This window comes from Harpia harpyja, chromosome 9 (assembly GCF_026419915.1).
Source record: "Harpia harpyja isolate bHarHar1 chromosome 9, bHarHar1 primary haplotype, whole genome shotgun sequence".
Taxonomy (NCBI): Eukaryota; Metazoa; Chordata; class Aves; order Accipitriformes; family Accipitridae; genus Harpia; species Harpia harpyja.
Window position 1 is genome coordinate 25,233,338 of NC_068948.1, and position 27,762 is coordinate 25,261,099.

At 60.1% G+C, this 27,762-nt stretch overlaps 3 protein-coding genes across 3 annotated transcripts; 1 reads left to right on the forward strand and 2 right to left on the reverse strand.

The window, feature by feature from the left end:
* Window positions 1-5,136: 5,136 nt before the first annotated feature.
* LOC128146407 (nuclear receptor subfamily 2 group F member 5-like) lies at window positions 5,137-12,762 on the reverse strand. Its single transcript, XM_052797735.1, has 3 exons — window positions 12,358-12,762; window positions 6,387-6,914; window positions 5,137-5,860 (listed from the first exon to the last, which is right to left on the reverse strand). Exons 1-3 carry the CDS (start codon window positions 12,662-12,664, stop codon window positions 5,586-5,588), a joined length of 1,110 nt encoding a protein of 369 aa, XP_052653695.1. The 5' UTR covers window positions 12,665-12,762; the 3' UTR covers window positions 5,137-5,585.
* Window positions 12,763-15,869: 3,107 nt separating this feature from the next.
* BOLA1 (bolA family member 1) lies at window positions 15,870-17,355 on the forward strand. Its single transcript, XM_052795689.1, has 2 exons — window positions 15,870-15,954; window positions 16,901-17,355. Exon 2 carries the CDS (start codon window positions 16,914-16,916, stop codon window positions 17,328-17,330), a length of 417 nt encoding a protein of 138 aa, XP_052651649.1. The 5' UTR covers window positions 15,870-15,954; window positions 16,901-16,913; the 3' UTR covers window positions 17,331-17,355.
* A 2,093-nt stretch (window positions 17,356-19,448) lies between these two features.
* SV2A (synaptic vesicle glycoprotein 2A) lies at window positions 19,449-26,727 on the reverse strand. Its single transcript, XM_052795681.1, has 12 exons — window positions 25,987-26,727; window positions 23,708-23,888; window positions 23,392-23,543; window positions 23,177-23,310; window positions 22,722-22,811; window positions 22,369-22,479; window positions 22,200-22,288; window positions 21,541-21,705; window positions 21,314-21,447; window positions 21,023-21,226; window positions 20,554-20,713; window positions 19,449-19,843 (listed from the first exon to the last, which is right to left on the reverse strand). The coding sequence occupies exons 1-12, from the start codon at window positions 26,564-26,566 to the stop codon at window positions 19,660-19,662; spliced, it is 2,184 nt and encodes a 727-aa protein (XP_052651641.1). The 5' UTR covers window positions 26,567-26,727; the 3' UTR covers window positions 19,449-19,659.
* Window positions 26,728-27,762: the final 1,035 nt, after the last annotated feature.

Sequence of the window (27,762 nt, forward strand, 5' to 3'; positions counted from 1 at the left end):
TTTGATTTCCACGTCCTGTAATTGTGCGGCGATTTGGCATTAATTAACGAGTGCTTACGGGAAGGGTCGGCTGCCGGAGTTAGCACTGCGCTTTTCCAGAAGATGGATTACCTCCCGAGCATCCATGGGGACACGCCGGTGCCGGGGGACATCCCGTCCTGTGCCAGGAGTGGGGTCCCGAGGGCACGTTGAGCCTAACGAAGCACCCGGCTAGTGAGGGAGGGGACATGGGTGCTGTGGGACCTCTCATTTTCACTCCCACCCCCCTTTCCCCAGCCAGTATTGGTCTTCTCCTGGGCAGGGCTGGTGGGGAAACTGAGGCACGGAGGGAGACAGGCAGGGAGGTGGGAAGGGGCGATTTCTTCACCGCAGCAGAAACAGACGGGCCTTCCTGGCATGGGGGGATCCAGGGCTCTTTGGGGCTGGGGGTGCTGGGCCATGGTGTTGACTCAACAGGGAATTAAGCTCTTTAGAAACTTCCTGGGGCCCAGTAGGGGAGAGACCCCAGGGCAGGAGGTCCCGGGGGGGGAGGGTGGTTATTCACCCCAGCTGGGGGGGTCATCAGCACTGGGGGATTATCGCCCCTGGTGTTGTTTGGTGGTGATGGGGCTGTGTCCGGGTGGGTTCTCTAGTGTCTAATACAAGGGTTGAGTCCCCCCTGATGGCCTGTCCCAAGGCCACCACTGTCCCCCCTCCCCGCTGACCCCCGACTGCAGCCGACCCCAGCCACCCTTCCCCTTGCAGCCCTCGCGCCTTCGCCACCGTCAGCCGAGCCTTGCCAGCATGCCGCCGACACAGGATTCTTCCCTTTGAGTTGGCATCTCCCTTGCCAGAGACTTCCCCGATTCTGCTGCTCCCTCATTTGCAGCTTGGCATCGAACCCTCATTATTCTCTTGTCAATTTGATTTGTTCCCAAAGTCTTCATATTTTGCAGAGGCCTGGGAACACCGCCCATGCAATTACACCCCCCAGATCCTCCACCAGCACCAGAGCCCACCACAAAAAAACCAGCTGTTCCCCTGCCGAGCGGGTTCAGAGCTGCCGGTGATTTACCAGGGCTCGGAGCAGTGCGTGCCTCAGTTTCCCCAGTGGGGCAGGATGTGGTCCCCCTCTTCTGCACCCCAAGGGGCTGGTGGTGATGTCGCATGGCTGTGTTGCGCGGTGGAGAGAGGGACAGGAATGGGGATGGGTTTGGGGTGAGGATGGGGATGGAGATGGGGATGGAATGGGAATGGGGAAGTGCTGAGGATAAGGATGAGAATTCTGGATGGGGAGAAGGATGAGGCTAGGGGTGAGGATGAGATTGGGGAAAGGGTGAAGATGATTCAGATAAGGATGGGGCTGGGAAAAGGGTCAGGAATGGGAATGGGATTGGAGTGAGGATGGAGATGGGGATGGGCAGGGACAGCAACAGGGATGGAGTTGAAAATGGGGACAGGGTTGAAGGCAGGGATGAAGGTGGAGATGGGATGGGGAGGAGGATGTGGATGGGAATTGGAATGGGAAAGCTTTGAGGATAAGAATAAGGATGGGGACGGGATGGGAGCAGCTGGCCTGGGCAGCCCCATGCAGCAGCCACAGGGAGCAGGGGAAGGAGCTGCGCGGGGCACTGCAGGCCCTCCTTGGGTGGAGGGTCCAGAGGGGACAGACCCTCTCCCAGAGCTTGGCAGGGCCAGAGGGAGACCGCGTCTGGATCCAGAAAGCAGAGTGGGGCAGGGGACAGGCAGAGGGACACCGGCAAGGGGTGCGGGTGCCCCAGGTGATGCTCGGGCAGGTGCTGCCAGCCCTGGCGAGCACTGCTGCCCGTCTGCTGCCCGTGTGCTGCCTGATAAATCCTCCCATCGTATATAAGCCACCCCAGCGCCAGGTTGCCAGATTTTTGTCTGGTGCCTTAATGTCAGGACTGTAAATTAGCTCCCGGCACCGAGGCGACCTTGAGGAGTTCTCTGCAGGGTTTAGCGTCAAGGGGGGGAGTGGAGCTGGGGCGGGGAGGACACCTGTGGGTGTCCCATGCCCAGCCATGCCTCAGTTTCCCCAGTGCAGGGAGGGATGCTGCTGTGCTGGCGGAGGTTAGTGCACTCTGAACTTGAACCTGCGGGCTGCTGCAGCTCCAGGTCCTGCCAGAGCCCCCATCACCACTGCAATCCCCCAAAATCTGTGGGGACGGTCACCTCCATGTTGGCATTAGGAGCGACAGCTCTGGGAGCCGGTGTGGCCGCTACCAACCCTCAGGTCCCCAAAAGACCCCTGATCCCGGCAGATCCCAAGCATCCTTTGGGATCCCAAGGAGATGGGGACTGGAGAAGGCCCATCCATAATCCCTGGGAGCAGCTTCACCCGGGGCCCACGGCTGGCCCCACAGCCCGGGAAGGGGTCACGGCCACAGTCAAACCCTCCTGGCGGAGATCTCTGCTCTGACCCGCCTCCAGCTTGCAATGGGTGAAGAAGCCAGGGCAGCACCTTCGCTTAGCATCTACCTACTGACTGCAAAGTTACCTCCCAGTTATCGATTACCTCCCCAGCACTGCCACACGCATGTGTGCATGTACAACCACACAGGTGCTTGCATGCATACCCAGGTACATAGGCAGACATGCATGCACATGCACACATGTATATGCACCTTCATGAATGCATATACATGCATACACGTACATGCATGCACATTCAGGCACGCACTTATGTGCACATGCATATGTGCAGGCACATGCATTCATGCACATTCATGCACACACTGCACTGGGCTTGCTTGCAGTGCAAATCCCGCTGTGAACTGGGCAAGCACTCCAGTGGGTGCTGGGTGGCCATATCCTGTGCACCCCCCACCCCTTTCCCATCCTGTTTTGGGGCTCTCCTTGCCCTTCCCCAGGAGGAACCAGCCCTGGGGTGGGGAAGGACACCTCCCCCCCCATCATCATCCCAGCGCATCCCAGGACTGGGATGTTTGGCCATCGCTTGCCCAACTGCCGGGCACTGAGCTCATGGCAGCCAAACAGCTACTTAATCGATCGATCGAGACATTTATCTGCCTCCCCCCCACCACCCATTGCTGTTGGATCGCCTCCAGGTCGCTAAAATTAGAAGCCGTCAGAGCAGCGATGGCCGCGCTGGGAGGGGGAAGCACAGCGGGAAGAGGGGGTGCGGATGTCAGTGCGAGGAGCATCGAGGATGGTGGTGTGGGATGAGGGCTGGAGGGTGCACCTTGATGTTAGGTGCCTGCACAGGGATGGGGACAGCAGCAGCTGCACCAGGAATGGGGTTGGAGGGACCAGAAATGGTGTTGGATGGACCAGAAGCAGCATCAGATGCACCAGGGATGGGGTTGGAGGCACCAAGGATGAGGTTGGAAGGGGACACAGGGATGCAGCAGGGAGGATGCAGCCAGGCCGCTGCTCATCCCCCCACCAGCTCCCTCTCGGGCAGACCCAGCCAGCCGTGAGCAACTCCAAACCGGGGGAAAAAGAAGGATAAACCCCATCCCCGTGGCAGCTAATGGCTGGCAGGTTGTAACTAGCCCTGGCGACAACCCGCCAGGGTGTGGTGGCACCGCAGGGACAACCTGGGAGCTCCCGGGGTGGGGGTAAATGCTGCTTTTTCCCTCATTTATTTGCCCGTTGGAATCAAATAAAGGCTTTTTAAGTGCTTCAACTGATATATTTTAATTTTATACCCCGGGTCACCCCCTAAGGTGACAGTTTGGGGCCAGAGGGACATGAAGTTTCCCTGGGCTGACACAGAGGGGCCAGACTTGCTGCTTTTAGCTGCAACTTGACAGGGAAAAGGGAATTAAAATGGGAACATGAGGCAGGAATTTTATATTTTCCCTGGACATATTCTCCACTATTAAGAAAAGAAAAGAAGGAATAACACAAAAAAGAAAGACTGCAGCTTGACGGCTGTGCCAACCCCCCACGCTGCTCCAGCAGCACTCAAAAATTTTAAAATTTTTTTTGTTGTTGTTATTATTTTTAATTCTCCCCCCACCAGCTTGGCTCCTTAGCTCTGATTGACTGTGACTGACAGCTCTGCCCATCATTTTCAACAGGAGTCACTGCTGGATTTGCAGCTCCCACTCCCTTTATCAATATAATCGGGATTTTTATAAGGAATCTGCATCCGTCCAGGAGGGTTTAAGCTCCTCCCTCCCGTGGGGGTCCCAGCGCTTCCCCCCAGGACAATAACTTTTCCCCGTGGCCTTTTCCAGCTTGTCCTTGAATTAAAGCCTCATGTCCCGCTTGGTGTTTATTTAAAATATTCCCGGTGGAGGTTATTTATAGGGGGGTGAAATGGCACTGGGCTTGTGCTGCTGCTTTGAAAAGGCCATTTCTGATTTTTCTTTAATGGGCTGTTAAAAATGTGCAATAAAACAGCCCTCCCCCCCCAGCCCCAGGCTGGGAGCTGAGGGGGACCCAGCCTCTGCCACTGGGCCATACAGGGATCAGACTGGGGGGCACACTGGGATCAGACTGGGAGGGGAGGGCTACTGGGGGGGGGGTCATAGTGGGGTGATGGTGGGACCATACCGGGATCAAAGTGGTGCAGCATACTGGGGTTATTCTGAGACCATACTGGGATAAGACTGGGGAGCATACTGGGACGCTACTGGGACCATACAGGGCTCAGATTGGGGCACATACTGGCATGAGGCTGGTATCAGACTGGGGAGCATACTGGGAGGGCATACAGGGATGAGACTGAGGCTGCATACCAGGATAAGCCTGGGGGCCACACTGGGATCTGACTGGGGCTGCACAGGGCTTTCATTGGGGGCTCATACTGGTGGGACCAGGAGAGGCTCATACTGGCAGTGCACAGGGACCACACTGGGGGTGGATGGGGCTTAACTGGGATGAACCTGGGACCACCCCATGCCCATACTGGGAGAGGACAGAGCCCACTGGGCTCAGCTGCTGCCACTTTTCCTTCTAATCCCAATTGCAGCCAAAAAAGATTTAAAAAAAAATAGGTGTGGAATTTGTCAAATTTCATTTTTTTAAAGAAGATTAAAAAATAAAAAATAAAAAATAAACCCAGCCCATGAGCAGCAGGGAGGAAGCACACAGCTAATAAAGAAAAAAAACCATTGAATAAAAAAATTAATAATAATATACATTTGCCTTGCCCACTGGAGGGAATGAGGATATAATATAGGCTTTTATTTTATTTTCTCTTTATAAATAGTCCCCCCTCTCCCCATGCCCCGCAGGGGGAGGCACCAGCTGGGGGCTGCTTCCCCCTAGCACTTGCGGTTTAGCGCCCCAAAACCTGCTTTTCTCCCTTAAATAGGGGAAAAAAAAAAATCCCCCCCAGCAGCATCCCTGTCCCTGGGTCCCCATTGTTGGGGTCACCAACCTCGGTGTCCCCATCTTTGGAGTCCCCTCCTTGGGGGCCAATCCTTGGGGGTCCCCATCTTTGGGATCCCATCCTTGGGGTCCCCATCCTTCATGTCCCTGTCTTTGGGGGTCCCATCATTGGGATCCCATCTTTGGCATCCCATCCTTGGGGTCCCAACCTTGGGATCCCTGTCCTTGGTGTCCCCATCTTTGGGGTCTCCTCCTTGGGGTCCCCATCCCGGGACAGGGTGTCACTGCATGGGGCCGTAGGGCCAGTTGAGGGTGGCACCGGCAAGCAGCATGTCGCGGATGAGGGTCTCGATGGGGGTCTTGCCGACCAGGCGGCTGAAGAAGAGCTGCTGGATGCCAGGGGCGGAGACGCTGCGGAGGGCAGGCAGGCGCAGGAGCAGGCGCCCGAACCGGCTGGGCTGGCTGGGGTGCTGCCGCCGCACGTGCTCCTCCAGTGCGCACTGCGACTTCTCCTGCAGGCCAGCCACCTGCCCCGGGTCTGACAGCCCCACTGCGTCTGCCCGGGGGGCAAGGGGAAACTGAGGCATGGCCCCGCGCCGGCAGAGACCCTGCCCCTTTAGCTCCACCCATTATTTCCCAGCCCATTCGTTCCCTTGACACCCAGACCTGCCCCATCAAGCCCGCCCCCTTACGCTTACCCCATTGGAGCCCCACCCCATTAAGCCCCACCCTAAGACACACCCCATTAAACTCCACCCAAAGCCCCACCCCACTTAGCCCCACCCAATCATTCCCAGCCCATTCATTCCCTGCACACCCATTGATGCCCACCCTCTTGCAAGCCCACCCCATTAAGCCCCACCCCATCGGAACCCCACCCCTCTTGGAACCCCTACCTCACTAAGCCCCCCTTCATTTAGCCACACCCCATTCAGCCACACCCCATTTAGCCACACCCAGCCATCCCCAGCCCATTCATTCCCTGCCCACTCATTGACACCCACCCCATTGAAATGCCACCCCATTGGACACCCACCACCCCCTTAAGCCCCTCCCCCCCTTGCGGCCCCGCCCCTCCTCACCAGGGGAGAAGAGAGCCACGGCCTTGAGACAGGCGTACTCGGCGGCGTCGACGCGCAGCACCTTCAGCTTCTCCACCTGCTCCTGGAAGAGGCGGATGTGATCCATGAAAGCCACCACGCGGTCGGCAGCCATCGGAGCGGCATGGAGCCCGGCGGTGGCCAACAACGGGGCGGCATGCAACGGTAAAGCTGACTGCGCCGCGTTCAACACGAAGAGCTCGCTCCAACCCAACCGGAGCAAAGCGACTTGATCAGAAAGTTGCAAATCCGGGAAGAAAGGGATGCCCTTGGCCCATTCGATGGCACTGAAGAGGAGGCGAGCGGCCAGCTCGCAGATGCTCTCGATGCTGACCACACCGCTGGGTTGCAGGCACTGGGAGCCGTAGCGAGCCGGGGGGTACGGTTCGGCGCGGAGCAGCAAGGAGATGAAGCCGCTTAAATAGCCGTGACCGCCATAGGGATCCCTGGGGACCACGGGATATTGGCCGGGACTGCTCGGGGCGTGCGCCATGCGGCCTCGCTGCACGGCTGTGGAGGGGAGCAGGAGGTCAGCACCCCAACCCACCCGCCCAGCACCACCACCCCTGTGTGTTGGCCAACACCGCCCCCCCCCCCCCATTCCCCAGGGATTAAATACACAGGCTGGGGTGCAGGGTGGCTGTTAGAGGGTCCCCAGGGGATGGTGTGCCCCCCACCCATGTTAGAGGGGGGACATGCCACCTGGGATGGCGACAAATTTACCAGTACCCCCACCGGTGACCCCCCCAGCGCAACGCACTGGGGTTCGCCTGTCTGCCAGCTCCCACCTGGCTTTTCACAGGCACACTGGATTTGCCCCCCCCCATGCAAACATTTGGGGTCACCCCCTTCTTGCAAGGGGACGGTGCTAACGAGGGTCCCCAAGGAGATGCTGGGGGGGGGGAGGAGGCAGGAGCTCCCCTCTGGGTCCCACCCCTAGGGTTTTTTGCACTTTGGCCTTAAAAAACTCCAAATTGGTGTTTGTTTTTTTTCTCTTGGTGATGCTGTGCAGTGGGTGGGGGTCCAGCCTCCTCCTCCCCAGTGCCCCCAGCTCACCGGCCCCCACCCCCAGCATCGCCGCCCCCCGTGGCGAGGGCAGGCTCTGAGCCAGGCTTAGCCTAATGCAGCGTGACAGTCCCAAGTGTCAGCCAGCGGTCGGGATCGGGGGCCGTGGGAACAGGGGTCCCCAGGGAATGGGCATCCTCCAGGACTGGGGAGTCCCCCAGGATGGGGGGTGCTGGGGGCCTCCTCCTACTCTCGCCCAGCCCTGGGGGTGCAGCGTGTGGCCCCGGCTCCCCCCAAACACTCCCTCTGCTCAGCATCGCCCCAGCAGCATTTGCCAGGTGCGGCCCCCCTCCTCGCCACCCACACCCCCTCTCTTTGCACCACGAACCTCCAAACCTCCTTTGCAACACTACAACCCCTCCCTTTGCAAGACCACTAACCCCCCCCTTTGCATCACCCCAAACCCTTTTCATCACCACGTACCCCCAAACCCTCTTTGTTCCTCCATGAACCCAAACCCTCTTTGCATCACCACGCCCCCCCTACTTTGCATCACCCCAAACCCACTTTGCATCACCACGACCCCCCCCCCAACCCCTTTTTTCCTCCTTTTTGGGCAAAACAATTCCTTCAACCCACTGGTGTGTCGTGGAAGGAAACGAGCTTTTTTTAGCCCAAAAAAAGACACAGGAGCAGCCGTGGACGGCTTCCTCCCCCTGGCTCCATCCGCCCCCTGGCTCACTCCACCTCTGACCGGGCTGGATCCAGGAGCTGAACAAGCCGATAACCTCGAACACCCGCTCCCTTGGCCCTGCCGCAGGATCAGGCCTCACGTTCCCCGTGTCTCATCCCGGATGATTTTGAGGAAACCAAAATTTAATCCACCTTTCCCAGCTAAATCCTGCTCCCAGTGTTTGCACCCCCAGCATCCTTAGGGAATAAACTCAGCCCAAAGCAGCGCTCGGCTCCTGAGCTGCTGGTTTCAGTGCTGGCTTCGGTGCTGGATTCAGTGCTGCTTCCCAGCCGGGAACGCCGGGATAAGGAGCATCATCACAAGGAGCACGAGCCGGTGGGTTTGGGACACCCCAATTTGAGCTGGAGCATCCCTGCTCTGGCACGGCCAGCAATGCCAGGATCAGACAGGGAAACTGAGGCATGGAGCAGCCAGACCCAGTAAATTAAATCCCTGGGAAGGCTGAATGCCCGGATGCTTTTCAACATTTCCCGTGCCTGGAGGTGCCGCATCCCGCAATGGCTTCACGCACATCTCAGGACAGCTGGGAGCCCCCCAAAAATCAGAGCCAAGGGGGGGTGCATGCGGGAAATGGGGAACCCTGCCTGGGGATTAACACAGTGCCAGGGGATCCACTGCGACCGGGCCCATCGCGCCAGATCCTGGTGTTAAGCAGCAGCAGCAGCAGCTTGTGGCAATTCTGAATTAAAACAAAAATTAAAAAAAAAACAAAAACAAAAACAAAAACCAACAACCACTCCAAAAAGCTCAAATCTGACCCCAAATGACCCCGCTAAGCAGGTGTTCTCCAGGGCAGGGAAATGGGAATTCGCCTGGATTTTTTTTTTTTACCCCAGGGAATTAATCCCCAGCTCTAGCTGCATGAAGAGGGCAGAGATTTCCTACGAGGGGGTCTCGCTGCACCCAGGACCTCTGCAAAAATCCCGTCCCCAGCCTCCAGACATCCAACCAGCCTTTTTTGGGGAAGAAAAGGGAAAATTGAGGGTTAGGCTTGAGCTAATTTTGTCCCTGAGCCCGGTCCCACCTAATTCACATTTATTTGTGCAAGCCGTGGTATGCCGCCGCAGCCGTGCCGTGACACTGGGGGGGTCCCTTTCCCACCTCCCACCACAATTTTCCACCTTATCTGAATTTTTGTGATTTTTTTTTTTTAATGCCAGAAAAGGTGAATTCTGAATTTTCAGGATTTTTTTTCTGCTAGAAAAGGCAACTGCTGAATTTTTGTGATTTTTTTTTTAATGCTAAAAAAAGTGACTTTCCGGGTGGGAGCATCGCTGCCGTCGCTGTTGCTGAAGGACAAACCCATCAATGCTGACTCAAGGGGTTGCAGAATAAATCCCCTGTTTGGCTGAGCCCAGCCTGGGCCCTCGCTATAATTATTTAGAAATACTAAATTTATAAATAAGGACCTTGAATATAAACAAGAACCCCCCCGGGTCCTTATTCAAGCAGGGAGGATGCTGCATGGCAGAGATTTGGAACTGAGGTTTCGGCATGGTGGCAAAGCGGATGCCCCAACACCCCGTTTTGGGCTTAAACCCCCCCCATATCTGCTTTAAAGCTGCTGCTTTTGGGGGGGGGGAAATAAAATCGACCCAAAAATGTGATGATGGGGCTGGTTGGAGGCAGAGGCACAGGCACATGGTGTATCGCTGGGAGCTTGAAATGTGATTTTAATCGCGGTCACGCTAAATATTCAGACTAATTAACTTCAGATTTACCAGACACTCGTCCCAAAAAGCCAAATTCGTAATCTTTTGAAGAATATCTGTATTATTTCCCTCAAATCCCTGGGATTTTTAACAGCCACATCCCTGGGCTACATATAATGGAGAGGAAAAGTAAATTGTCCCCATCTCAGCATAGACCTGGACCTATAAACCGAGCCTAAGCTAAACCCAAAAGAAATTTAAAGTTGAAACGAGGAGTTTCTATGATGATATAATTAAGCAGAATAAGAAACGGGTTCCCTCGGCAGAGCCTTTCCCATGGGAAAAGCCAAAAAAATAACGATGTGGGGATTTATCCCCTCAAAGGCAAAGTCAGGGAGAGGGGGAGCCCCAAAATCTCTAACCGGGGGGGGTGGTGGTGTGATGCTGAATTTGAGGTTGCAAAAAGGAGGCGCGAGCTGAAGCCCTGGAGGACGACGGAGACAGGCGTGGGGGGGTTGGTGGCAACTGGGAGATGCTTGGTCGCCGCTGAGGGAAGCTTTGCCGGGATTTGGGGATGCTCGCCCCAAAATGATGGGGCTGAGGGACAGAAGGAAGATGAAGAGCGAAAGCAAAATGAAAGAGAAGAGGGAGAGGAGTTTTCTCTTTCTCTTTTCCTCCTTTTTCTTTCCCTTTCCTTCTCTGCCAGCCCTTTCTTACCCTCTTTCACTTCCTTTCTTTTACTTTCTCTTTCTCCAGGCGCTCCTTTCTCTTTCTCTCCCTTCCCTTTTTCTTTCTCTTTTTCCTTCTGGTTTCTCTTTTTTGCTCTCTCCTGTTCTCACCTTTCTCTTTCTCTTTTGTCTTTACCATTCGGGCTTGCTTGCTGCCCCCCCTTCCCCTCTCCTTTCCTTCTCCACTTTCGCTTTTTTGTTCCTGCACTTTTCCTCCTCTTTTTTCCTCCCTTTCCCCTTTTTCTTTTCTTTTTTGCTCCCTCTTGCTCTTTTCCACTTTTCCTCTCCCTTTCTTTTCTGCCTTCACTCTCACTCTTCCTCGCTCTCGCTGTTCCCTTTCCAGCACCCGCTCCCTCTTTTGCACCCTCTGTCCTTTTCCAGCCTCTCGCCTTCTTTTCCGTCCCATCTCCTTTGGCACTCACTCTCTCTTCTTCTTTGCCACCCTCTCTCCTTTTCCGTCCTTTCTCCCTTTTTTCCATCCCCTGTCCCTCTTTTGCACCCTCTCCCCCTTTGCATCCCCTCTCCCTCTTCTCCACCTTCACTCCCTCTTTTCCATCCCCTGTCCCTCTTTTGCACCCTCTCCCCCTTTGCATCCTCTTTTTGCATCCCCTCTCCCTCTTCTCCACCTTCACTCCCTCTTTTCCATCCCCTCTGCCTCTTTGCCACCCTCTCTCCTTTTCCATCCCCTCTGTCCCTCTTTTCCACCCTCTGTCCCTCTTTTGCACTGTCTCCTCCTTTTCCACCTTCTCTCCCTCTTTTCCATCCCCTCTCCTTCTTTTCTACCCCTTTTCCTTTTCCATCCCCTTTCCTTCTTTTCCTCCCTCTTTCCCACTCTCTCTCCTTTTCCACCCTTTCCTCCTTTTCCATCCCCTCTCCCTCTTTTCCACCCTCTGTCATTCTTTTGCATCCTCTCTCCTCCTTTTCCATCCTCTCTCCTCCTTTTCCATCCTCTCTCCTTTTTATCCCTTCTTCTTTCCCAGCCCCTCTCCTTCTTTTCTATCCCTTCTTTTCCACCCTGTCCCTCTTTTCCATCGTCTCCCCTTTTCCACCCTCTCTCCTTCTTTTCTATCCCTTCTCCCTCTTTTCCACCCTCTGTCCTTCTTTTGCACCCTCTCTCCTTTTCCATCCCCTCTCCTTTTCTATCCATTCCCGTTTTCCAGCCCCTCTCCTTCTTTTCCAACCTGTGTCCGTCTTTTGCACCCTCTCTCCTTCTTTTTCATCCTCTCTCCTCCTTTTCCATCCCTTCTCCTCCTTTTCTACCCCTTCTCCTTTTCTGTCCCCTCTCCCTCTTTTCCACCCTCTGTCCTTTCCCAGCCCCTCTCCTCCTTTTCCACATTCTCTCCCTCTTTACCATCCCCTCTCCTTCTTTTCTATCTCTTCTTCTTTTCTATCCCTTCGCCTTTTCCACCTTCTGTCCCTCTTTTCCACCCTCTCCCCTTTTCCACCCTCTCTCCTTCTTTTCTATCCCTTCTCCCTCTTTTCCACGCTTTGTCCTTCTTTTGCACCCTCTTTCCTTTTGCATCTGTTCTCCTTTTCCATCCCCTCTCGTTCTTTTCTATCCCTTCCTTTTTTCCAGCCCCTCTCCCTCTTTTTCACCCTCTGGCCTTTTTCAGCCCCTCTCCCTCTTTTTCACCCTCTGGCCTTTTCCAGCCCCTCTCCTTCTTTTCCACCCTCTCTCCCTCCTTTTCCAGCCCCTCTCCCCTTTTCTATCCCTTCTCCCTCTCCGACTTCTCCCCACTCATCCTCCCTTCCCTTTCCCTCCCCTTTCCTCCCGGACCCCCCAACCCCCCTCCCACACCCCCCCAGACCCCCACCTTCCCTCCGCATCCCCACACGCAGACACTTGCGGAGCCGGCAGTACTGGCACTGGTTGCGGTGGGGTTGATCCACGGGGCAATCCCGACCCCCCCGGCAGCTGTAGGAAAGATTGCGACGAACGGAGCGTTTGAAGAAGCTTTTGCAGCCCTCGCAGGTCACCTGCCCGTAGTGCTTCCCGCTCGCCTTGTCCCCGCACACCAGGCAGTCCCCCCCCGCCTTCCCCGCCACCTCCGGGCCACCGGGAGGAGGAGGAGGAGGAGGAGGAAGGGGAGGTTCCGGCCACGGCCCCGCAGTCAGGGCCATGCTTGGGGGGGAGCCCCCACCCCCCCCGGGTGAAATGGGGTGTCTTTGGCGGGGAGGGATGGGGTTGGAGGGGAAGGGGAGGTGGGGGAAGTAAGGGATGGAGGGGGAGAGCTGGGTTTGGGGCCGGGGGGGAGAGCCGGGATGGAGAGGGGTGTCCGGAGTGGAAGGGTGGGAAAGGGGGTCCCGGGTGGAGATTTGGAGGGGGTCCGGGGATGGAGAAGGGAGTCTGGGATGGCGGGGTGGAGAAAGGAGCCCCGGAGCAGGGAGCGTCCGGGCTGGGGGAGCGGAGCTCCGGGCTGGGGGAAAAGCCCCTCCCGAAAGGACCCCCCGGCCTGGGAGGGACGCCCGGGCTCCGGGAGAGGGACGGGGAAGGACTGGCGGCGGCGGAGGAGGAGGAGGAAGAGAAAAGTTAATTCTCCTCCCCGCGGGGGCTGCCCGGCTCCGCGGGAGGGTCCGGGGGGGGGGCGGGCTGGCGGGGGGGGAGCGGCTCCCGGGGGCGGGGGATGGGGGGGGGGGACCGGCAGCCCCGGGGCTGCTGGCGCTGTCCCTGTCCCAGCCCCGGCCGCCCCCCGCGGGGAACCGGCCCGACACCCCCGCCGCCACGGGGGAGGAACCGGGCGCGGGGGGGGGGGGGGGGCGGGGGGTGCACGGAGCCCTGGGCACCTCCCGTGCGTGTGGGGGTGGTGGTGCAGGGACCTCCGTGCAGCAGGGGGGGGGGGGTTGCAGGGACCTGGGTGTGCAACGGCGGGGGGGGGGGAGTTTGTGCAATGGGGGGGTGTGCAGGGATCTGAGTGTGCAATGGGGTTGTGCACGTGGGTCCGTGTGTGCAATGGGGGGGGGGTGCGTGCAGTGAGCCGAGTGTGTGTGTGCAGGGACCCGAGTGTGCAACGGGGTTGTGTGTGCGTGTGTGTTTCGCGGGTCACGTGGCGGCAGCGCCGCCAACACCGCCCCACCCCGCCCGTAGAAGTCCCGCTGTGCCACATAAGGGCATGTAGGGCGGGGCGTGCCTCCGTCACCCCCCCGCCTCGGAGGGGTGGAGGGCTTGCAGCCAATCAGGGAGAGGCGGGGCGGGGTAAAGCGGTGGGGCGTGGCGTAGGCTAAAAAAGGGACGTGGTCTTCTGAGGAAAGGGGGCGGGGCTTGGCTGGTCCGTGGGTTTAGGGCCAGGCGGGTCCCCCAGGGAGAGGGGATGGGGACGGGGATGGGGGGGCCAGGGCCGTGTCCCCAGGGAGGAGACAGGGATGGGGATGGGGATGGAGACAGGGACATGGAGCCCAGGGCTGTGTCCCCAGGGACAGGGATAGGGGTGGGGACAGGGGGTCCAGGGCCATGTCCCCAGGGACAGGGATGAGGATGGGGACAGGGATGGGGACAGGGACAGAGTGTCCAGGGCCATGTCCCCAGGGTCAAGGATGGGGACAAGGGGGTCCAGGGCCGTGTCAGTGGGGAGATCAGTGAGGACAGGGGACAGGGAAGGGGACAAGATGGGGACAGCCAATGGCACCCAGGTGGCCATAACCAGGGTGGCTGCTGAGCACATGCTTCCCAAAAAGCCAAGTGGTGACCGGTGCCATGCCAGTGCCACTGCGGCAGCTGCCAGGCCATGGTGGCTTGAAGGAGCTGAGAGAGAAAAAAGATCAATTAATTTCCATCCCAAGATTAATTCATTTTCCCTTAATCTGCAGCCCAACATGCGGGACACCGTAAATAATCTGGCTCCTGGAATTGCTCATAAGCCCCCCAATTTCATTAGTCACTCCTGGAGGGAGGCAAGGGGACACACACACACCAGCCTCGTAAATCCCCCAGGACCCTTTTTGGGGGTAAATTCATCAACTTTTACCACCCGAGAGCAAAAATCCTTGGGCTGAAGTTGGCATGGCTGGGGGGGGGGGTATTTATGGGGTTGGGGGGGGGGATTTATGGGCTGGGGGGGAATTAATGGGGTTGGGGGGGGATTTATGGGATGGGCAGAGGTATTTATGGGACTGGGGGGAGATTTATGGGGCTGGGGGGGCATTTATGGGGCCGTTCCTCCCATGGGTGCAGCTCCAGCATCCCCTGACTCGGGGGGGGGGTGCAGCCCAAATCTGGGGGCGGGGGGGGGCATCAGCAGGAAACCCACAAGCCATGCTGAGACCCCCCAAACTCAGGACGGGTGATGGATGGGGTCAGCGAGGTGGGTGCTGGGGTGGGCAATGGGGGTCACAGCAGAGTGGGCCGTGCCAGGGGGTGGCTTGGTGGGGACTGGGGGGTCGTGGCCTCCCCAGGAGCTGGCACTGGCCACCGCCTTGGGGACAGGCCAGGTGGGAAGGACAGGGGTGGCAGTCACGGGTCCGATCACATCCCCCTTGGTGTGACATCCCCACTGGTGGGACATCCCCACCGGTGTCACCTCCCCACCAGTGGGACACCCCCACTGGTGTCACCTCCCCACCAGTGGGACACAGGTGTGACCACCTCACCGGTGGGTGGGGGCACTTTCCTCCGTCCCATGGGGACACGCACCCCGTGGGGACACGGGTCTGGCCACCACATGGCTTAAAGCTGTGGGGCCGGAGGGACCGGTGGCATCCCGCACCCCAGCTGAGCCATCAGCACCCATGGGTGCCCACAGGGGCTACCCCAAGCACCCGGTGGCTCTGGGGGACCCTGGGTGTTCCCTGGGGTGGGGGGTCCTCCACAGTGGGGGGGTACGAGGACACAGAGGACTGCAGATGGGTGACAGCACCCATGGGGGACCCCAGCACCCAGGTGGCCCCACGCGGGGTGACAAGGCACACCGTCCCCCCAGGCGCTGCAGCAGGTGTAAGGCAGCGTTCCACGGGGTGACACGAGTGAGACACGGGGTGTGACACTGGGTGTCCCGCAGCACTGTGACACAGGGGTCGGGGACCCCCGCCCCGAGGCGGGGGCTTTGTCCCTTCACCCATCTCCCAGCTGGGCACGGCACCCTGTGGGGCCTCTCCGGTTCACCCAGCACCCCACACGCTGCACCCAGCACCCCACAACCCAGACCTTGCAACCTGCACGCCGGACCTTGGGCTCTGCACCCCACACCTCACCCACCACCTCTTGCACCCCGCATCCTGCACCCCAGACTTTGCACCCAGCACCCCACACCCTGGACCTTGCACCCTGGCCCCCGCACGCGCCCCCGAGCCCCGGCGGAAGGAGCCGCAAGGCCTTCCGGGAGCTGTAGTTCTGCCGGGGTCACGTGACGGGGCGGGCCTGGGCAGGACTCCATCTCCCAGCGTGCTCAGCGGCGGAGCGGAGCAGGAGCGGCGCTCGGGTGAGGGACGGGTTGGGGGACGGGGGGTGCTCCCCTGCATTGCATGGGGGGGGGGGGGTCGGGGGTGCAGCCCTGCACTGCACTGCACTGCACTGCACTGCACTGCACTGCACACTCCGAGAGGGGGGCCCTTCTCTCCCTGCTCCCCCTCTCTGGTGGGGGGCTGAGGGTCGACGAGGCTCTCCCCCCACCTCCCAAAAGCCAGACCTCATCTTCGGGTCTTGCACTGCCCTGTGACCCCCCCCCCCCCCAAGCTCACTGCCCCTTATCCTCCTATCCTGCTAGCACCCCCCCCCACTTTCAGGGTCTGATCCTGCAGAGCCCCCCCAAACTCACTCTCCCACCAATGCAACACCCCCCCCATTTATAGGATCTGGTCCTGCAGAGCTCCCCCAAACTCCCCCCGCCATACAACCCCATGCCCCCCCTTCCTGCCACCCCCACTTACGGGGGTCTAATCCTACAGACCCCCTCCCAAACTCACCCTACGTTAACCCCCCACCATGCAACCCCACGTCCTCCTCCTGCCACCCCCATTTACAAGGTCCGATCCTGCAGCCCCCCCCAACTTACCTTCCCCATACAACCCCTCCGCCAGCCCCATAAATGGTGTCAGGTCCTACAGACCCCCCCCCTCCCCCCTAGACCCCCCTATCCCCCCCTTCCTCTCACCCTCATTTACAACATCCGATCCTGCAAAGCCCCCCAACCCCCCCCCCTTACAGCCTCAGCTCCCCCAGACCCCCCCAGACTCCCCACTCCATACAACCCCACACCCCCCTGCTCCTGCCACCCCCATAAATGGGGTCTGGTCCTACAGAGCCCCCCCCCAAAATCATCACCCTTAACCACCACCACCCCCTTCCTCTCACCCCCATTTACAACGTCCGATCCTGCAGACCCCCCCACCCCCCCGCCAAACCCCTCCTTTCTCTCTCCCTTGCAGCCCACCCCTCCGGATGCGGGGTCCCCTCCTGGCGGCTGCTGGCCGGGGGCTGTGGGCCATGGGGGACGGCCCTCTGGCCCGCACCATCCGTACCAAGCTGGATGCAGCCCTGCAGCCCACCCATCTCCAGGTCCTGGATGAAAGTTCCCGCCATGGTGGCCCCCCCGGTGCTGAAACCCATTTTGCCGTGGTGGTGGTGAGCGGGCGTTTCGCCGGGTTGCCCCCGCTGCAGCGGCATCGCCTGATCCATGCCACCCTTCGCGCCGAACTGGCCGGACCCCTGCACGCTCTCGCCATCGTCGCCAAGACCCCCCAGCAATGGGAAAGTGACCCCCATGTCCCCCCCCGGCCCCCGTGTTTGGGGGGCTCCAAGCACGAGCGCCACGGCAATGCGGCTGGTGGGGACAGGGAGTCACCCAGGAATCAGTGACAGCAGCGCCAGGTGTCGTGTGTGTGTGTGTGTGTGTGTGTGTGTGTGTGTGTGTCCCCTCCTTCGGTGACTCCACAGTGAGGACAGAGCCCAAATTTGGGGGGGAGGGGGCAAAAATATTGGGGTGACCCCCCACCCTGCATCACCCCAGCCACCCCATGGGTCCCACCCTGACCACGTTGTCCACGCAGCCTCTCCCCCCCACCACCCACTCCCACCTTGGGGGAGGATTTTGGGGGTGTGTGTTGTGTCTGTCCCCCCCCCAAATTACTTTAATTTTTAAGTAGATTGGCAATCTCCTGCACCCCAAAAAATAAATGCTCCCTCAAGAGCAACTTGGAAACGGCAGCTGGATAATCCTTCTGTGTGGGATGGGGTATTTTGGGTCATTTGGGGGGATTTTTTTTTTTTTTTCTGGTGGGGGTGGGTTGGTTTTTGTTTGGTTTTTTTGATTGTTTTTGTTTAATTAATTTACAAACATCTAAAAACTACAGCACGGCACGATTGCGTACGGACAGAACTACGGGGGTGCTCCCCAAAGGACCAGCTACACCAAAGGATGGGGAGGAGAAGGAGGAGGAGGAGGAGAAGCACACGCCGCTCGATCGCTTAGAGGGGGGGCTGCTCGCGATGCTGGGGGGTGGGGGCTGCCCTAAATATTGGGGGGCTGCCTGTGATGTTGGGGGGCTGCCAGGGGCCTCCGAAGCGCTTTTGCATAGACCAACACTTCCTGTCTCTTGCTGGGGACCGATCCGGGGGGGGCACAGCCCCGGGACCCCCCCACCACCCTGTACCCCACCTTTTTGGTGTGGGGGGGGGAATCCCCGGTGCTGCATCCGGGCGCTGCTTTGTGCTTTGCAAACCGCTGGTGGTTTTGTGCTCTGGGCTGGGGAGAAAGGGGGCATGGGGGGGAAAAGGGGGTGCAGGGAGCACCCCACGCCCCCCCCCCAGCACCCCTAACAAAGAAAATCCTTTAAAAATGAGTTTTAAAAAAAAAAAAAAAAAAAAGGCAGTTTTGGGAGTCCCCACGCCACTGCACCCCAAAACGCAGCTGTGCCCCCCCCTGCCCCGCCCCCATCCAAGGGGGGTGTGTCTGGGGCAGCCCTTGCACCCCCACCACGCACCCGAATCAGCGAGCTGGGAAGCATCACGCGAAGGCCAGCAGCACCCATGGGTGATGCCTCGGGGCACCCAGCCATAGCCGGGCAGTGCCTGGTGAAGGTGGCAGGGGGGCCCTGCACCCCAAAATTAGACGAGGGGCTGGGGCTGTGGTCAGGGCTTGCTGCACCCTGAGGTGCAACGGGCCGGCGGCACCCCAGGGGACTGTGCTCAGTGAGGGACTCTGCACCCCAAGGTTTGTGCACCCCAAAGTGCCGGGCACTCTGGGGTGCTGTGCATGCTGAAGCACCGTGCACCCCAAGGGGCTTTGCACCCCCCCCAAGGCACCATGCACCCCAAGGCAGCATGCACCCTAAAATGCCACACAAACTAAGGCGTTGTGCACTCCAAAGTGTTGTGCACCCCAAGGTGCTGTGCACCCCAAGGGGTTTTGCACCCCAACGTGCAGTTCAACCCAACAAACCATGCACCCCAAAAGGATCTGCACCCCAACATGCAATGCATCTCGAAGTGCCATGCACCCAAAAAGGTTGTGCACCCCGAAGGCTCGAGCACCCCAATGTGCCATGCACCCCGAGGCATTGTGCGTGCCCAGGTGCTGTGCACCCCAAGGGGTCCTGCAACCCAAAAGGCCGTGCACCCCAAGGTGCCCCCCCCCCCAAATCCTCCTGGGGTGCAGATGGAGACCCCGTCACCTGCTGACCTCACCCCAGGCAGCGCTGGACACCGTCCTTCCGGATGGGGAAACAGTCACCGAGCCACCACCACCCCATCCCTGCCATGGGGCTGAGGACAGAGCCTTTCTCCTCCTCCTCCTCCTCCTCCCCAGGCCTGGCCGGGAGGGGGGACAGAGGGCCTGTCCCCCCCCACCCTGTGAGGCCAAGGCACCCCCGACCCCCCACCCTCAGCCCCCTGCAGCCCCCCAGGAGCGAGCAGCTATTCACAGAGGGGATGACACCAAGAAAAGAAATGGGGGGGCTTAAAGGGGGGGGCAGGGGGTTTTGGGGGGGTTCCAAGTGCAAATGAAAAAGATCCCAAATGCTCCAAGAAGACGTTTCACAGTGTCTAACGAGACTAATCCCCCGGGGTGGGGGGGCAAGGAAGGGAGCTGGAATTTGGGGGGGGGGGGGCAGTTGGCACAGGGAGGTGGTAGTGGTGGCAGTTGGGGGGGGGGGGGGATCCCTCTCCCTCAGCCTTTCCCCCCCGCCCATCACTGCAAGACTTGCCCCCGAGTTTCCGGCAATTTCAAGGCGAGGGAGCTGCCGAGGGCCAGGGCGGCGGAGGCCAGGAAGATGGGCACCGCCTTGGTGATGCCCACGAAGGAGGTGAAGATGCTGATGCCCAGCACAGCCGCCAGCTTGCAGAGGGCATTGAGGAAGCCAAAGGCCGTCGTCCTGGGGGGGGAATGGGGACGAAGCAGAGGTGGGGGTGACATTGCAGCCGGTGGCCCCGAGGGATCGCTTCTGGCCCGCATCCCGTAGGGTTGCACCCATGGCGTGCAGGTGGTACCCCAAAATTCACAGCTGGCAGCCCATGTTTTGCAGCTGGTACCCAAAACCTTATACCCAGCAGCTGGTATCCCACACCCGGCACCCCACAACCGGCACCCAACACCCCAGATTTGGCAGCTGGCACCCAGCACTCCAAACTTCACACCTGGCACCCACAACCTCACACCTGGCACCCAAAACATTGCACCTGGCACCCCACGCCTTGCAGCCAGCACCCCACACCTGGCATCCTGCACCCCACAACTGGCACCTGGCAACCAAAACCTTGCCCCCAGCACCCTATGTCTTGCACCCAGCACCCAAGCCCTCACACCTGACACCCAAAACCCTCAAACCTGGCACTCTGCATCTTCAAACCAGCACCTAAACCCCTGCATCTACCCCCCCGCGCTTTGCACCTGGCATCTAAAACCTCACCCCCAGGACCCGAATCTGGCACCCAGCATCCAAAACCTCACACCTGGCACCCCGCATCTTGCAACCAGCACCCAAAACCTCCTAACTGGTACCCAAACTCTCCCACTTGGCATCCCACATCTTGCACCCAGCACGCCACACCTCGCCCCCAGCACCCTTGTGGGGGCTGCCCGCACCTCTTGTCGGAGGGGTAGAGCTCCACAGTGAGCACATCGAGGGCGTTCCAGGAGGCAATGCTGACGCCGCCGAAGAGGCAGAGCAGTGCGATCATGGCCGACTCACTGTTGCCGAAGGAGAGGAAGAAGCAGCTGACGCAGGACATCACGCTGGAGCCGGCTGTGGTGGGACACAGGGACAGGTCAGGGTTGGGAAAGGGGATGAGCATCCTTCCTGCCTGCTGCATCGGGGAGGGGAAACTGAGGCAGAAGATGATAGACTGGTTTGGGTTGGAAGGGACCTTTAAAGGTCACCTAGTCCGACCCCCCTGCCATGAGCGGGGACATCTCCCACTCGATCAGGTTGCTCAGAGCCCCGTCCAACCTGACCTCAAATGTCTCCAGTGATGGGGCATTGACCACCTCTCTAGGCAACCTGGGCCAGTGTCTCACCACCCGCAGCGTAAAACATTTCTTCCTCAATGCCCACCCAGCATGCGAAGGCGGCCGATCTTGTCCATGAGGAGGGCCGAGACGATGTTCCCAGGGAGGACAGCCAAGGTGCCCAAGAAGCTGACGAAGTAGATCATGTAGGCGTTGTTGTCGTCGCTGAAGTCCAGCTGGCAGCCCTCCTTGTTGTGCAGGAAGGTGCTGTTCACCACCTCGCTGTTGATGAACTTGTACTCAAAGAGATCTGTGGGGATGGAGAAGGGGTTTGGTGGGGTCACCCCCACCCCATCTCTGTCAACCCTTTGGGGACCGTCCTGACCCCCCCCCCTACCCGTGTTGTAGAAGACGGTGGAGATGAAGGTGCAGTTCTTGAAGAAGGTGTTGCTGGAGGTGATGTCCTCAAAGTAGCACTCCTCAAAGAGCGAGTCCTCGAACGTCACTGATTTCATCCTCAGGCCAATGAACCTGGTGGGGTTGGAATGCGGGGGGGAAGAGCCCGGCTCATCACCTCCACTCATGCAACAAGCAGGCCCGGCCTCAGCACCCCCCAGGACACACTTGTCATTGAAGTACTCCCCGCCTTTGTGGATCTGGTTTTCCAGGGTGAAGTTGAAGGTGAAATGCCGGACCTTCTCGTGGGTGAAGAGCTTGGTGCGCGAGGCGTACTCAATGTTCTGCAGGTGCTTTATCATGTCCGGGAACCAGACCGTCAGCCCATAGTAGCTGCGGGGAGAGAGAGGCTGAACCCGGGCACCACGATGCCTGTCCCGTCCCGTCCCAGTGCTGCCTGTCCTGTCCCAGTGCTGTCCGACCCACTGCCAGTCCCATCCCAGTGTTGTCCATCCCACTGCCAGTCCCATTCCAGTGCTGTCCGTCCCCCTGCCAGTCCCATCCCAGTGCTGCCCATCCCATCCCATTCCTGTCCGGCTCCATCCCAGTGCTGCCTGTCCCATCCCAGCACTGTCCATCCTGTCCCAGTCCCATCCCAGCATTGCCAGTCCCATCCCAGTCCAATCCCAGCACTGCCAGTCCCATCCCAGTGCTGTCCATCCCATCCCAGTCCCATCCCAGTGCTGCCGGTCCCATCCCAATCCCGTCCTGGCGCTGCCCGGCTCTGGCCATGCTGTGGGCTGACAGCACCCCTGGATGCCCCCCCGCCTCTGGGGCTGACCCCAGCGTCCCACCCCAGCACAGCTGGTGGGTCCCCCCAGCCCCACCTGAAGGACATGGTGAACCACACGGCCATCATCATCAGCGTGACGCGGCGGTACTCAGGCGCAAAGCACTGCTGGAAGTTGCTCCAGACCTATGGAGGGGGGGACACGAGAGGTGACAAGGGGACATGGCGGGGGAGTGGGTCCACCCTGGGGCAGGATCTGGCCTCACCTGCTGTGAGAGGTTGAGGAATCTGACGAGCCAGCGCCGGTACCACGTGCCGGTGTCCGACTGGATCTCGATGAGTTCGTCCTCCCGCTTGATGGTCTTGATGTGGGTGACCTGCGGGGTGGCAGAGGGGGGATGGTTTGGGGATACTGGGAAGCACCAGCCTTGGCCAAGGCTCCCAGGTGAGACCCATCCCCACCTCGTGCCTCAGTTTCCCCATCCGTTAAAGCAGGGCTGACCCCCTCCAGGAGGTGCTTTTCCCAGAGGTGGGAATTTGCAGCCCCCTGCTCCTTGAGGACCCCATCCCCAGGCTGCCAGGTGCCTGGAGGCTCAGCCCTGGGGTGGGGGGTCCTTACCGAGAAGACCCTCTCAGGGTGGCCCTTGGCCCGCATGTTGGTGTCGTGGACTTGCTTCAGCACCATCCAAGCCTCGTCATGCTTGCCATTCTGCAAGGCAGAGCCCGGGCTCACCCCAGGACCAACCCTGCCCCAGTCCCACCACCCACTTGGGGTCCCTGCTTGAGTCCTGCCACCCACTTGGGGGTCCCTGTGTAGGTGACCCAATCTCCATCACCCACTTGGGGTCCCTGCCTGTGCCCCATCACCCACTTAAGAGGTCCCTGCCCAGGTCCCCCCATCTCCATCACCTGCTTGGGGTCCCTGCCTGGGTCCCCCCATCTCTGCCACCAGCTCAGGGTCCCTGCCCAGCTTCCCACCATCCCACCACCCTCTCAGGGTCCCTGCTTGCACCCACAACACCATCACCACCCCCCCAGCAGGATACGGCCCTGCATCCCCCCAGGTCCACTCACCTCCAGGAAGAAGCGGGGGCTCTCGGGCATGGTGGTGAGCGCCCCGATGGCAAAGACCGCGGGGAAGGCGCAGACCAGGACGAAGACCCTCCAGCTGTGGAACTGGTACGCCGAGCCCATCTGGAAGCTCCAGCCTATGGAGATGGGACAGGACATAGTGGTGGTGCTGAGACCCACCAAACTCGCTGCACGTTCCGGTACCAGGAGGCTCTTACCGTAGTGGGGGATGATGGCCCAAGCCATGGCGGAGGCGTAGATGCCCCCGATCATCCAGAACATGCAGAGCCAGCTCAGGTGCTCCCCGCGCTTCTCCTGCGCCAGGAACTCCGAGAAGTAGGAGAAGACGATGGGGATGGAGCCGCCGATGCTGCGGGACGGAGGGCAGAACAGCATCACCGCCCGCACCGGCATCCCCACCGCCACAACAAACGGGGGGTTTCAGCACAGCAAGGGAGCTGGATGGAGCTCAGCCCCCAACATGGGGGGCCCGGACACCTGGGTCCCCTACACGACACCGTGCCCTGCCCTTACCCCACGCCTGAGAGGAGGCGGCAGAAGAGGAAGGTGCCATAGCCTTGGACGAAGGAGGAGAAAAAGGCAAAGATGCTGTTGACGGAGAGGGAGATGAGGAGGCACTGCCTTCGGCCCAGGCGGTCGGCCAGCCCGCCCCACAGGAAGGCGCCCACCATCATGCCCAGGTACACGATGAGCCCTGGGGGGTGGACCGGGGGACACAGTGCCATCAGTCCTGGGGGACCCAGGGACCCACACCCCAAGTCACCCGGTGGAGGGTGACGGTGATCGGGGCAGGGGCTCGGTGCTGGGGGGCCATGGGGGTCTCAGTGACACCCCCCACCCTGAACTGAGCACAGCCAGGATGCCTGGGTCCCCCTCACAGGGAGGGGGGGACCGACCCCCACATATAAGTGGGGGGGTGGAGGGCAGACATCTGCGTTGTCCTCCCTGCTCTGCTTGGGGACCATGGGATGGGGGGGTGTAGAGATGTCCCCAGCCCCAGCTGGCTCCCCAGCACCCCCTATATCCTCCGCATCCAGCCCCTACTCCTGCCCCAAGTTTGCCAGGTCTCAGGGAGGGAGGGGGGGACCAGTAACACCTGGGATGGGGAGGGTGCTCAGGCTGCAGCAGGCACCATGGAGAAGTGGGGAGCACACCGCAGTGCGGCCAACGCAGCTGCCCGCAGTCCCCCCAAACCCGCTCTCAGCATCCCCTTATCAGCCCTGGGCAGGAGGGATGGGGGGGCTCTGCCTCAGCCCCCCTGCCGCCATGCCTGGCTGCAGCAGGGAGATAAGCTGGGAGGGGCTGCAGGGCTGGGGGGGCCATGAATCACAGCCTGACTGCGCAGTGGCGTTCACCCCTCCCCCCCGGCCCCCCTCTTCCCTTTGCTCAGGTGGGGACCAGTGTGGGACTGGGAGAAGGAGGATGGTGGGAGCCCTACACCCCGAGGAGGGTTCCCATCACTACCCCCATGTCCCTCCTTGTCCCCACATCTCTTCCTGGCCCTCTCACTCTGCATCTCCATGCCCCCCTCCCCCAGCCTTATGGCCCCCCATATCTTCTCGTGTCCCTCCCCCATCTTGTGGTGTCCCCCCATACCCCCTGGATTGTGCCCCTGTGTCCTCCCACGTCCCCCCATACCCCCATATCTCCTTGTGTCCCTCCACATCTATGTCCCCCCATGTTGCCTCTGTCCCCCCATAGCCCCACATCTCCCGTGTCCCCCACATCTCCCTGTGGCCCCCAATCTCCCCCTGTCCTGCCATCTCCCCCATATTTTCTCATGTCCCACTCTCCCCTCATACCTGCTGTGACCCTCCATATCTCCCACATCCCCCCCCATCTCCCTGAGTCCCCCTTGTCCTTCCCCATCCCCACACTTCCCATGCCCCCCACCTCCACCTGTGCATCTCTGATCCCCACATGTCCCCATGCTCCCCGCCATCCCCATGTCCTCCCATGTCCTCTCACATCCCTGTATGCCCTCATGTCCCTCCACATCCCCATAGCTCCCAGTACCCTCCATGTCCCTCCACATCCCTCTGTCTGCTCATGTTTCCCCATGTCCCCACCTGCTCGTATCTCCCCACATCTCCCTGTGTCCCCTCATATCCCCTATCTGCTCGTGTCACCCCATACCCGCTAACGTTCCTCATACTCGTGTCCCTCTACATCCTTCCGTATCCCCATCTGGTCATTTTGTCTCATATCCCCCATACCCACCACGTCCCCTCATCTGCTCATGTGCCCCCACATCACACTTCCCTCCATATCCCCATATGCTTGTGTGTCCCCATATCCGTGTCCCTCCATATCTCCGTCTGCCCTCATCCCCTATACCCTCCATGTCCCTCCATCTCCTCAGCTGCTCATGTCCCCCCATATCCCCTATGTCCTTCCATGTTCCCATCTGCTCGTCCCTCCCCACATCTCCTCGTGTCCCCTGTCCCTCCTGTGTCCCTCTATGTCCCCCTATCTGCTCCTGCCACCCCATATCCCCCATATCCATGTCACTCCATATCCCCCATCTGCTCTTGTCCCCCATATCCGTGTCACCCCATATCCGCCATCTGCTCTTGTCCCCCATACCCTCAGTGTCCCTTCAACTCCCCATCTGCTTGTGTGCCCCCACATGCCATGTCCCTCCGTGTCCCCCCATATCTTTCCACATCCCTCCTCTCCCAGCACCCCTCCATGTCCCCCCATGTCCCCCCATCCACTCATGCCCCCCCCCATCCTTCTACCTGCTCCTGTCCCCCCACATGTCCCAGCACCCCGCCCCGTCCCCTCCTCACCCAGCATGCCCTTGTTGGAGTCGGAGAGGCACATGTCCTTCTCTGCGCTGGGCAGGACGAAGCCCACCACGAAGACCTCCACGCCGTCAGCCATGAGGGCCAGTCCCAGGACAAAGTAGAGGGTCCACTGGAAGCGGCCGTGGCCGCACTCCTGCAGGATAAGCTCGTACTGCTGCGCCAGCTCCTCCTTGTCCTTCCGTCGCTGTCCCTCGCTGTCATCAAAGGCGCCGACGGCCATCTCGGCCCCCAACCGCTCCCCAGTCTTCAGTGAGTCATGCCGGGGGATGCCCTGGTACTCGCCCTCGTAGATCTCATCCTCCTCGTCGTGACCCTCAGTGGCATCACTGGAAGCCCCCTCCTCTTCATTGGCCCCCTCGCCCCCTCGGTAGTAGCCATCCTGGGGTGGGTAGTCTTCATCATCCTCCTCTTCCTCAAAGCGGGAGTAGGAGCGCTTGGTGTACTCATCCTGCACGCGGTCCATGCCCTTGCTCACCCTCTTGGCCGCGTGTTTCTTCACCTCCTTGGCGATATCCTTGGCGCCTCGGATGAACGCCGTCCGGTCTCGGAAGCTCTCATCCATGGTGCCGGTGGGATCGTCCAGGACACCGGGATTTGGGGGGGGTGGGGGTGGGGGGTGTGTGTCTCTGCGTCGCGGGCTGCACCCTCACACCCGGGGGCCGTGGTGGGATGCAGGGAGACGGGCAACGGCGCTACCCATCCACGTGGCACCGGCTGGCAGAGGACGTGTGTCCTACGTGGGAGGACCCTGGATGCGAGCCCGGACCTGAGGAGCCCAGAGACAAGCAGGGGCCAATTTTAGGGTGGAAACGGCTCCGCATCCCGGGGTTTGCTCCACTCTGAGCTCCCCCCACCAGCACCCGTGGCACTTTTTTCCCATCTCAGATGGAAAGAGGAGGATTTGGGGCACCCCCACTCCACAGTGAGGTGGCAGGGGGGCTCACCCCAGGGCAGGCACCCGGGCGCAGCGAGCCCAGCTCGGGGCCAGGGACCCGCAGCGGGGGCCGCGATGGGGACAGCTCTGGGGGACACCGGGTCCATGCCAGCCCCCCGTGCTCAGGTGCCCTCTCCCCTCACTTGGAGGATCAAAGTTCTCATGGGTGCCCACGTTTCTGTAGGATTTAGACACCCATTGACCTCAGGGTGGGATCCAAGGTGTATTCTCCAATGTCTAATAATGTGGCTGAGCACAAGCTATGGCATGTGTTTGCCTCCCTCTGTCTCTTTTCCCCAGCTGCTTATTTGAACCAAAACCCAGTGGCACTTCCTAAATAAATAAATCTGCGGGAGAAGGGAGCATGGCACCCACAGGTTTGATACAGTGAGAGAGAGGACAGATCTGCATGGACAAACAAGACAAGCTGAAAGATGAGGGGGTTGGCCCACATCTCCCCTGCCATTGCAAGGCCACCTGCCCCATCTGCCCCTCTGGGGACTGCGGTGTTCCTTGGGGACAGGGAGGTCCAAGCCCAGAGCTCTGCAGGGCCGTAATGCCCCCGAGCTTGGACCCCCACCGGGGATCCCAGCAGTGACAGATCCCAGCAGGGAGCAGGAGGGTCCCACAGCCCCTCCATCCCCCACCCCCGGCAGGCCAGGCCCTCCCCAGGCCATGGGGACCCCCAATATCCCCCCACCAGCCCACCCAACCCATTGAGTGAAAAGGCCATGCCATCCTCACAATGGGGCCAGGAAGGTGTGGCTGGGCCAAGGACCAATGAGATGCAGGGGGTGTGGCCACCCCACCAACATCAATGGGGC